Source organism: Wolffia australiana, chromosome 2 (genome assembly GCF_029677425.1).
Source record: "Wolffia australiana isolate 7733 chromosome 2, ASM2967742v1".
Taxonomy (NCBI): domain Eukaryota; kingdom Viridiplantae; phylum Streptophyta; class Magnoliopsida; order Alismatales; family Araceae; genus Wolffia; species Wolffia australiana.
In genome coordinates, this window is record NC_135836.1 from 19,943,310 (window position 1) to 19,955,434 (window position 12,125).

The 12,125-nt window shown below is 45.1% G+C and overlaps 1 protein-coding gene across 1 annotated transcript in view; it reads right to left on the bottom strand.

Moving 5' to 3' along the window:
* The window catches only part of LOC144700010 (WD-40 repeat family protein / beige-like protein), a 62,707-nt gene that overhangs the window by 18,318 nt on the left and 32,264 nt on the right, over positions 1–12,125 (bottom strand). The window contains exons 7-10 of the mRNA XM_078571375.1: positions 9,307–9,383; positions 2,535–2,616; positions 1,316–1,639; positions 597–1,213 (exon numbers count right to left, since the gene is read on the bottom strand). Coding sequence (XP_078427501.1) covers positions 597–1,213; positions 1,316–1,639; positions 2,535–2,616; positions 9,307–9,383 — 1,100 coding nt within the window. The remainder of the gene's footprint in view (positions 1–596; positions 1,214–1,315; positions 1,640–2,534; positions 2,617–9,306; positions 9,384–12,125) is intronic.

Sequence of the window (12,125 nt, forward strand, 5' to 3'; positions counted from 1 at the left end):
GCATTGCTCATGATCCAGTTTATCATGATCAAATGAAGCATGTGAACATTGATAGATTTTACGTCCAAGATCATCTGGAGCAAGGAATTCTCAAGACAGAACACGTCAGCTCTGAGGAGCAGTGTGCCGACATCTTCACCAAAGGGTTACCAATAAAGAATATGCAATATCTGGTGTCCAAGCTTGGAATGACTAGTATACATTCCTGTACTTGAGGGGGAGTGTTAGATATAAGATGTATTTTTCTACGGGCTAACAAGCGTGGGGCCCACTACCAGATTTAAATCGGGCTTATAACGGCTAGAAAAACTAGCCGTTAGAGACGGTTAAACTAGCCGTTATTCTACTTGTATAAATACCTACTTTGTGTAATAAAAAATTACCTTTTCTCCTTTCAATCCTGCTTCTTCCTCTGTCTACCTAATCATCTCTCTCTCTCTCTCTCGCCCTCGTCACAAGGTAGATAGGCCAAACCGTCAATCTTAAAGTGGAAAAAATTAAAAAAAAACAATATCTGGCAGAAAATAGCAAATGGTAGTGCTCTGGACATTTTTTTTCAATAAACCAAAATAAAAATGTATGATAGAGATAGATACCTCCACAAAAGTGCCGACCGAGGTTTTCTCATCGACAAACGGCAAGAACTATCAGATGTTTTTCCGCCATACCAATATATTTCTTCTGAGCTTCCATCACTAGCATTGATATTTCCCACAAAAATATCATGTGCACCATTGTCATCTTCCCTCATTGACACAAGCACCATACGAAGCATGCATAGAAATGGTTGGTCACTGTCCAACAATTGGTATAGCTGTGACATCCCACCCATTCCTGTGCCAGAGCCCCCTCCTATACCAAGCCCACCACCAATGCCACTCTCATCCAACAGCAAAGCCTGAAGCATGATAACTGATTTCTTCACCAGGGGAAGTTCAATCCAATTTCCACTGGAATCTTTTTCCAAAACAGAATTCCATCTTTCCCAGCCACTTCCTCCTCCACCAAGCGGAGAATTTTTGGACGGAAGACCAACACCATACCACAGCCGACTTCTATATGTCCAACCTTCAGCTAAATCTATTCCACAACTCCCATATGATACAAAAGCACATCGAACAGATTCGAAAGGTTCTGCTGCAGCGGCAGCTGTGAGACGCTCCATTGTCGCCGCAGAGATCTGACCCTTGGCATCGGCCATTGAGGCAAGGATCTAGTTTTGAAAATGACAATATTTATGCATGCAAAGGCATCAACTACACAGCAGTGAAAGAGAACATGAATGAAAGAAAATTATAAAAAATTACACACATACATCCAATGGAAGGCATCCAGTGTTAGTGGACCATTGCAGTTGCTTCGAGACTGGAGGATCTGAAGTTTGGGCTACAGCTTTATCAAAGGACTCTGTGTTACTGTAAGAGGAAACAGCAGAAGACGAAGAATTGTTCAACAAATATGAGGAGGAAAAAAGTTGACTCTGGAGACGTAAATGATCTTCCACAAGCATCAGAACTACAATAGCATTTTCTGCCAAAGCCACAGAAAGAGCAGCAGCGTTTTCAGCTTCTGCTTTAGATAATTGTGGTGACAAACCCTCTGCTGCAACACCTGCTGCTGCTGCAGCAATAAATTGAGTCTGCACCATTGAAAATATTGGATCTAATAATTTGGATAAAAATAATATAATTAAAGAAGTCAAAAAGTGACAATATCATAAAATGGAAACATCAATGCAGGTGTGCATAACTAGTACATTTATAAGACGAGCTAAACGTTAGCATAAAACCTAAATAACCACATCCATCAGAGTAGAAATTTGAGAAAACCCAATTAATGGCAAGAAGCGATGCCATCAGTTTCTTGGTTGAATAAAGATAAATGTACCATAAACCGTAGTGAATAGGCCCTCAATGGATTATTTTTCTTCCTCTCCACATCTCTCTCTCTTTCTCTCTTCTTGAATCCTCTGTTATTCTGATACATCTCCATCTGGAGACATTGAAATATGAAATTTCCATTTGTAGCGCAAAAGAAAATGGCGGGAAGGCACACATTATAAGAAAACGATAGGAAAGCAGAAATCACGTATATGCCCTGGACTTTAGCATGAAAATATTTCCAACTATTGTTAAATCCAATAATACAGTTTTACACAAATGTTTATTTCCACTGGAGACAGTTCTCTTCAAAGCAAATAACAGACAAAATTATGGATAAACAGGTCGACAAAAAAATCTGGCGGACTATCACTAGTCTCCAAAACATGGATCCAGCTCTGTAGCAGGTGGCTATTCAAGGTGATACGATGAATATAATCAAAGTCGAGTCTAGTAATTTCACTGCATCTTTGGAATCTTATAATTATAAGTCCATGAAATTGATTGTGATTTCCATTTTAGGTCTATGTACAGGAAATAATACTGAAACAACAGGAATGTGATAATCAAGAGATGTATAAGACATGATACTTAAATCTGAACAGATGACTTGAAATAAGTTAACCTCATAGTTTTAGGGCAAAAATTATTTACCTGAACTTGCAATTCCCTGGAGGCAAAGTCGAGCAAACTACCCAAGAGCCTTCTCTTGAAAATTGGGAACGATTCTTCACGTCTGCAAATTATTAACTTTAGCCAATTCAAAACGATAATCGTGAAATGATATGCAACGTGGACCAGGTTGCTTTATGATATTATGGATGAAGAAGTACATAACCACATGAAAAAACATCACAATGAAAGGATGATTATATTAACATAAAATAAATAAATGGAATTATAAATGATTGCCAGACAGTTCGATCAGTTAAGCCAATCAAGAAGTGAAACAAATGGACAACATTAAGAAAGAAGAGGCAGACATAGAAAATCTCTACTTTAAGGAACAATATCAAAGATCCAAGCCTTATTATGTTTGAAAGAGCTGGGTTCTGAGTCAACAGAACCAACTGCTTCAACCCTCGAGTCCACAAGGGCTTTGCCAGCATCCAGAAGCACACTCTCGCTAGAGAACACTCAAAGAGTGGAATTCTCTGAGAAGAATGGAATGTGTTGAAGTATATTGTTTGGCAGTATTACAATACATGCTCTGTGCAGGTTACTGATACATTTTTTTCAAGATCATACCATAGAAGGCGTAAGCACAAGGCTAGGCAGCTACACGCTCGTGTATAGAAGATGACACATGCGGAATTAGAAGCAGAAGGCAACCGAAGAAGGCAACCAAGTGCTCTCAAGAAAGTATCCTAAAGTGTTATTGTTACTAGAGGAGGTTTCTGTTACAAAGGAGAGAGCAAAAAAGTGGTACTGGAAAACATAGAGGTCCATTTACACAACAATCAAAAGACAAGATCATTGAACATAGTTGAAGGATTTGACATTAGCCAACTCTGGAAGGGAGAAGGGGCGTCGGAGGAGGATCACTGGAGGAAGATCGTTTGGAGGAGGAGAGGACCAGGACGTTTGAAGAGGAGAATCGTCGGAGAGGCTCTCGGGACGTCGGAGGAGGTCCACACAGAAGAGGGTGGTGCAGAGCTCGCAGGGTCCCCAAACTCTGCGCAAGGAGGTTCAAAGAAGGGCAAGATAGACATGCAGGGGCAAGAGAAGGGGTGGACGGAAGTGAGAAAGCGGGGGGAAGGTGGTCAGGATGGGAGGAGCATGGAAATGGTCGTGGACAGCCATGGCGAAGGAGGAATGAGGCAGTGGAGGAGAGGGGTCGAGAGACGTAGAAAAAATGCTTCAGGTGTCTGGGGTGGGGGCATCATGCACGTGAATGTCGAAATTCGCTCGTTTGTAGGTGATGTCGGGGGGTGGGACATCGACAAGCGCAATGCCCAGACGCGGCCTCCGACCATAGAAAGACAAAGGAGGTACTGAATGCGAGGCGGGTGAGTCTTACCCAGGCCGCGTGCATTGTTGGGAAGATTGAAGCCGGTGAAGTGAGAAAGGAGGAAGTACGAGACGCATTGGTGAGGAAATTCCCGGAGATGAAGGGGTCGGAGGTAAAGAGAATGGAGACGGGAGAGATATTGGTCCGACAAGTTCCGGCGACTGAATGCATCGCAGTGTGTGGGTGGAGGCAGGTGATTGGTGAAACAAGAATCAAAAGGCAGCGCATCATCTGGACCGGAAAGGTCAGGGATAGAGCGGCGAGGCCGGCTGTTATTGATGTCAGGGGGGTACCAGCCGCTTATCGATCCACCCGGAATATGGAAGCATTAGTCCGATCCTTTGGGAGGCTGCGAGGCGTCGTTACGTCGGGACATCCTTTGGAGCGACCGAGTAGAAAGGGGCCAGGAGAAAGGGCACACTGCGATTGCCAAGAGGGAGGCGATTATTGAAGGGAGACTTATTGGGTCGTTGCATTGGTTATGAGAGGCAGCAACTTTATATCAAGAACGTCGACGGAGCGAAGATATATGGCTGGAGGTTGGGAAAGGTGGGAAGATGCATTTCCCCCGAGACTGGATGGCAGTAAGAGTGAGAAAGACAAGGCGCGACAAGACGGAGAGGAAAGCAAACAAATCGAGAAGCAGGGCAATGGAGGAGATTGTGACCGAGGAGACACTCGAGCCGGAGAGGGAGGCGGTGGCGGACGAGGTTGACAATGCGACATGAGACAGAATTGTGGGTGTGCTCGGTGACTTCGCGGAGACTCAAAGGGATGGGAGGGGCTTGTGCCAGGTTCCATGAGATGCATATCATGGAATCTGCGGGGACTCCGGGATGCCAAGAGGAGGGGGATTGTGGGCAAATACTTAAGGGAGTGGGGTGCCACGGTGGTGTGCTTGCAGGAGACGATGTTGGAGGATTGTGGAGTAGGGGAATGGCGTGGTGTTGGAGGGAGTTTGCTGGAGGGTTTCATTTTGGTGAATGCAAGTGGGCGATCAGGGGGGGTGGTGATTGCTTGGAATGAGGTGATCTTTTAGAAGGAGGAGGCGTGGCGTGGTCAATTTACGGCGGCAGCAAGGTTGACAAGAAGTGATGGTCTGGGGGTGGTCATAGCTTCAGTTTCGAGGGAGGGAACGCCAGCCTGAGGGAGGGGCTATGGTTGGAGATGGCGCAACTTGTGGATAAGTTTCGAGGGATGCCATTCTTGTTTGGGGGGGATTTCAATGTACGCTGGAGACCAATGATAGGCCCAATGGAGGGGGGGAGGCGTGACCAAGGGTCGGAGGAGTTCTGGGCTTTCTTGGCGGCAGCAGGTTTGCAGGAGATGGGCCCAGTTGATTGTTGCTACAGATGGAGGAGTTCGGAGAGAGCGGCATATAAGTCTCAGCTGGATAGGTTCCTATGCTCAGTGGAGATGATGGAGAGGTTCACAGGGGCAGATGTACGAGCCTTGTCTAGACCTATATCGGACCACACACCGATCATGTGGCAGTCTCATGAGGGCCATGGGCGGACCACATATTTTAAAATTGACAAGTCATGGCTACGAGAAGGGGGGTTCAGAGAGGAGATAAAGGATATATGGCGGACACATTCGAAGCAGGAGCCGGGGGCGAGTAGAGTGGCAATTCGCATAGATGGGCTGAGAGATCACTTGAAAAGCTATAGAAGGAGGATAAGGGAGGCGAGATGTAGAGTGAGAATCGAGGCCCTCACAAGGATTAGAGAACTGGACGAGGTGGAGGACAATCGGACATTAATGGTTGAGGAGATTCAGGTACGAAAGAGGTGGAGATGTGTGGTGGCAGAGGAAGATAGAAAGGAGGAAATGGATTGGAGACAAAGGTCCCGGCAGCTCTGGTTAAAGGAGGATGATGCCAACACGAGGTTTTTCCACCTTGTAACAAATGGACGACGGAGGGTGAATCAGATTCTATCAGTGAAGGTCGGATCACAGAGTTTTACTGGGACACAGGCAGTGGGTCGAGCAATGGCAGAGCACTTTCGTTCGATGTCACGGCGGGGGAGTCAGAACAGATGGAGGTGGACAGACCAAGGGGCGTCTCATTTAACTCAAGGTCAGAGAGAAGATTTGGAGCGGCCTTTTGATATGGCGGAGGTTCGGGCAGCTATGGTAAGATTGAATGGCGAAGGTGCCCCGGGACCAAACGGCATACCGGTGTTTTTCGATAAGGAGTTATGGAATGAGGTCAAAGAGGATGTGATGGCCACATTGGGGGAGCTCAGAAACCCTCAAGCAAATATGGAAAGGATAAATAAATCCTTCCTATTTTTACTACCGAAGCAGCAAGGGGCAGAAAATGTAGGCGACAACCGGCCCATATCGTTATCCAACTCCATATATCTTATAGTTGCAAAGGTACTGGCTAATCGATTACAAGGGGTGTTTGGGGACTTGGTTGGTCCGTTTCAGTCTGCTTTTGTCCCGGGGAGACAGCTGGTTGACTGTGCAGTCTTGGCAGGGGAGATTATTGCTTCGTGGAAGAAGAATGGGACCAAGGGGTTCATGTGGAAGGTAGATTTTGCGAAGGCATATGACTCTTTGGATTGGCGATTCCTATGGGCAGCGCTACGAAGGATGGGTTTCCCGGAGGACTGGATCAAATGGGCGAAGCGATGCGTGACGTCTCAGTCGTTTGCGGTGTTGGTAAGGGGGGTGGATTAGACCGCAGAGAGGGATCAGACAAGGGTGCCCACTAGCACCGATGCTTTTTGTTTTGGCAGCTGATGTACTAGCCATAAGTACATCCTTGGTATGTGGAAGGGGTTGTATTAGAGGGTTCCAAACGCCGAGCCAGCCATTGGGCATCCTTTTGTTACAGTATGCCGAGGATACACTGTTCTTCATCGAGGGATCTGTAAAGGAGGCAAAAAATTTGGCGGCACTCCTGCGGGTGTTCGCGGATTGTTCGGGACTGCACATCAATAGAGGAAAATCAGAATTTGTGGGTTTTGGTCTATCGTTGGAGGAGGAGACCCAGTGTGCCAGTGCGCTTGAAACGCCAGTGGGATCATTGTCTATGAGATACCTAGGGCTACCCCTATCTGTCGTTAACCTACAAAAAACAGATTGGCAACCAGTGGTGGAGAAGGTGGAGAGACGCTGGGAGGGATGGAAACAGAGAGTGTTGTCGCGAGGGGGGAGACTTGTGTTATTGCGATCTGTATTATCAGCGATACCAACCTTTTATCTATCCGTGTTTAAAATTCCAGTGGGTGTTAAGAAATGCTTGTGCGGAATCATGCGGAGATTCTTTTGGAAGGGGGCAAATGCAGGGGGAGGGTGTGGCATGGCGCTGGTTTAATGGAATGACATATGCACGTCAACTAAACAGGGTGGACTTGGAGTACCTGACATAGATACATTGAATGTGGCTCTACTGACGAAATGGGTTAAACGGATCGTGGGATCGGAGGATGACTTGATTAAAGATGTAGTGAGGGACAGATACGGCTCCAATTTGGGTTGGGAGAATTTGATGGACAAGGTGAGGGGGAGTCAGCTTTTTGGAGAGGGATGAGGAAGGTGTTTCCCGTGGTCAGGGAGTTTTTCTGGGCCCAATTGGGGAATGGCGCCGGCTTTAGGTTTTGGATGGATAATTGGACGTCACATGGACGATTCCATGACCTGTTCCCTCGCCTGTACGCCCTAGCCCGTCATCGGCAAGCGTTGGTGGAGGAGTGTTGGGATGGTGTGTGGTGTCCAACTTTTGCGGCCATCTTATCTAATCAGCGGGTGGAGGATTTCCTAAGCCTTCAACAAACACTGAGCAACTGGAGGCCAATGGAGGGGATGACAGATGGGTGGGTGTGGGCATCGGGCCCGTTCTCCAGTCGAGGAGTATACCAAAGGTTGAGAACACACCACAATGAGGACCCAATCATCTTAGGGGCATGTCGCTCAATTTGGAGGCAAAGGATACCTTTAAAGGTTAGGGTGTTTGCCTGGATGCTCGCCAGGAAGCGGACAATGACCCGCGTGAGACGTCGAAGGTTTTTTTCGGCTGAACCATCATTATGCCTTTTGTGTACAGAGGAGGAAGAGGAGTGTGAGCAATTTCTTTTCCAATGTCGGCTTGCTCGGGCGCTATGGGCTAGCCAGGGGCTAGCAGAGATTACGTCGAGCTCGGTCTTATGGGCCACACTGGCGCGGCGCTAACATGGGTTTGACAAGGAGCGGGGGCGGAGATTCGCGGTGCTTTGGGCGATATGGTCCCACCGCAACGAGGTTTTATTCAAGGGAGCGGCAATGTCGGTGGAAAGGGCTACTAATGATGTGGAGAGACTTGTATTCTGTTGGTTTTTCCTGGCTGAGGTGGAGGGTATGGGGGGCATGATGGGCCATATGTTTTTTGGCCTACACCCCTCCACATCCACGTGTACAGAGGATCACCAAGCTGGGTGATCTTTATTGTTCAAATATATATATATATAGCAAACTCTGGAAGATAGCTTGTGATATAGATTCCCGGCAAATTCTCAACCAAAATCCAAGAATGTATAAGAAAAACCCAATCCAAGATGTCTCCCCTCAAAGATACAAGAAGAATGTAGGCACTCAGGGGAAATGGAAAAAGAAAAGAAAGAAAGAAAGAAGTAATAGGTTCTTGGGAAGGATCTTCAGCTGCATCAGCCCTCCTTTCCCGCTCTGGTCGGAGAATCTCTCGACCAGCCCACCTCTAGAGAATACTTCGAAGTCCCTCTAATGCTTTTGGGCAGGGATTTATTTATATAGTCTCTTTCCCGCCCAGACAGCTGCCTGTCTGTTATTCTTTTTTTGGTCTTTTCTTGTACATTTTTGGGAGGTTTGAAACAGCTTGTCATACATGTCAGGCAAGTCTGATAATTCTCATGGAAAGCATCTGCCAGATCACTCCCATCTAAAGATGTTGGCGCCCACTTGCATAGTATTGTTTAAAACAATATGGGCCATGTAGGTCTGTTCCATTTGGCAAAATTTATTAATGTCCCTTGGTTATTTTGAGTGAACTTGATAATATACTTGTAAGAAAAGTAGTCTACTTGAAGATCAATCTTTGAGATTTGTCTGTGATGATCTTACACATCCTAAGTACACCATTTTGAACAAAGGTGAATGGAACACTCAGAAAATTGATTGCCATATTTTTCAGAGAAAACTTATCATAAATAATATTCTGAATTGTACTGACAGCACACAATGCAGACTTTGTTGAGAATTTTTTCATCTCTTTTGAAGATTTTATTTTTGAAGAAAGAAAGTGGAGATCTCCTTTGAAGATATGAATCTTAAATGAGCACATTTGGGGAGATAATAACAGTGCAGACAAACCGTACTGATCAAGAATCAATAGAAGTGTACGACTAATATTGTATGATAAAGGGCCATCAGATATCTTGAAAACTGGTGTACCTTATTCTCAAGTTGCCAGTGCTCGATCCACCAACCATAGATAACCATTCTGCACAGTGAATGGTTGCTTCAACATACTGCATAAAAGTAAAAGATCGTAAGATTACAGTGGGCAGAGAACCTGTAGATAGAAAGAATTGCAGTTTTTTTCGTAAATTTGGAAGAGAAACAAATACCTCACCTCAATATACTACTGCCTAACATTGAACAACATCAAAAGATCAAAATTTTGTAATATTTTGAAAGGTCATCATAATGAGCTTTTATGTAATTGAATGGTCTCCGCAAAAAATGTTATGCTGTACCATTATTTTGCATCTTCATTGTTTGTAACATTGAACGCTATGAAAGAATTTCAGGATGGAGTCAAGGAAATAATGACTAATGAGATAATAAGATCCAACTTAACAGTAATTATTAGCAACAAAGTGTCCCCTTGAAGCAATCATCCTCTGATAGGTTATGGATCTGAAGCACTGGCACCATTAAAAAGGACATGGATATTATGCATGCGAAAAGTACACTAAAATTGTGGCACACTGAAAAGAACTTTATGCACTGATAACTCTGACCAATTTATAAATGGGTTTTGGACAACCTGTTGCTGCCTGACCAAAATATGCGTTCCAATGAAGAAGAATTAAAAGGTGAAGTACTTGAAGCATTTTAATTTAATGGGAGCCTCACATTCATTGAAAAATTTCAGCGAGGGCCTTTTTTCTTGGGGTGCACCTCTGCTACTCATCAAACACTGGATATTTGGGTTAGCCAACCTTGAGCGCACACATAAGGATGGTACAGCTTGACTAGAGAAGCCTCCGGGCCTTTTGATCTTGGTAAGAATGCCATTCTTTTTGTTGCTGTATGATTGGGATTTCATATGCCACGGGAAAGCATGCACCTCGCATGATCTACAACTCCAACCAGATAAGTGTTGGTGGAGGAAAAACCTTTTTTATTATTTTTTATATCCTTCAAACTTGTATATTACATTTATACCCTCTTGGCACTTGACCCTAGGACTTGTGATTGTATAAATAGCTATACTCTAAGAAATAAATGAAGGATTTCTTCTGATCACACGATGTGATCAGCCTATCTCTAAATGGTGACCTAGCGTGCTGCATCCACACCCTGCTGCATCAAATGGTGGTTCTTCTCCTGGTTCAGCCATGCAGCTCACTTCTCTTTCTTCCTTCAATAAGAATAATGGGATTCTGCGGATGGATGAAAAATGCAAGATATATGAGTCCAATTCAGAGAGAGTGGATGAAAAGGAAACCAGAGAGTAGAAGAAATACAGGTCTGTAAATTCCAAGCAAGAGAGAAAGAGAGAGATTGAGAGAAGACAACCGCTTAAATTACCTCCAACTACCACCTTGATGATATTGGCCTGTCCCAAATTTTCTAAGATAAGGATGCACAATTATTTTTTTTTTGCTACAATGGAAGCACAACCTTTTCTCCTAGCAAATTTCAAACTTTTCAACTGCCGGTTTACAGACTCCCAATGCCATCATTATAATGTTATCCAAATAAGAAGAAGATTATGCTTCGCAAAGGATGATTCTTAGAATTGCAGTTGGGTCTTCTGCTTCAAGTGCATCAGTCTGAATGTTTTTTTTTTGAATTAAAAGAGGGAAGACCACCCGGAATTCGTATCAATCTGAATGTTATCCAAGCTCATGTGCCTGTCTCACTACACAGACCCATTGGGACCCTCCCAATGCAATACCTACGATTATCCCTGAAGAGGGGGTAACTGGCAACCACGGATTGGGCACCACTGATCGAGAAGGTGGAGAGGAGACTTGAGGGCAGGCAGAGCTTGGTGCTGTCTCGAGCTAGTTGACTGGTATTATTGAGATCTGTTCTTAATACCAATATTTGACCTCTCACTTTTCAAGATGCCCAAGGAAGTAGGGTACTGTTTTGAATCTTTGATGAGGCGCTTCTTCTGGAAAGGGCCCAAGTCGACAAACGGTTGTGTAGCAGCTATGGTATCATGGGAGGTGGTGTGCAGACCAGTTGAACATGGCGGGCTGGGGGTACCACACCTGCAAGCCATGAACATGGCACTGTTGACTAAACGAGCGTCCAAGATTATGGGAACGGAGGAGGACATTGGTTATGAAAGTCTTGAGAGACATGTACGGCACAGGGTTGAGTTGGGAACTGAGATTGATCCCAATAAGAGGGGAATCCGGTTTTTGGCAGGGCATGGGCGAGATTTCCCAGCAAACTCAAGGGTTCTTTGAACCCAAACTAGGGGACGGAGCCTGTTTTAGATATTGGATAGATGACTGGTCAGCCCGAGGGCAAATGCGGGTAGCTTTCCCCTGCCTCTTCGTCTTGGCAAGGAGTCCTCAGGTATTGGTGCGAGAATGTTGGGATGGTGCATGGAATCTGAATATGCAGGGTGCACTGTCTGATCAAAGATTGGAAAACTTCCTGAACACACAACAGACCATAGTGCATCTATGGCCCATCATTGGGATGCGGGACAGTTGAGAGTGGAGGGGCGTACTGCTTTCAGTCCACGAGGTTTACAAGAAGATCAGGGGGAGTATCACAGAAGATGCAAACATTTATCCATACATCATGTAGATGCCTGTGGAAGCAGAAAGTCCTGATAAAAGTCCATATTTTTGGATGGTTGCTTAATAGGAGGTGAATTATGACACGTGCTCTCCAAAAGCGGATAATCCCGGACACGTCTCCATTGTGTCTCATGTGCGGCCAAGGAGAGGGAGACTGTTCTCACCTGTTTTTCGAGTGTCCTTTTGTGCATGTCACTTGGGGATCACAAAAGCTAAGCA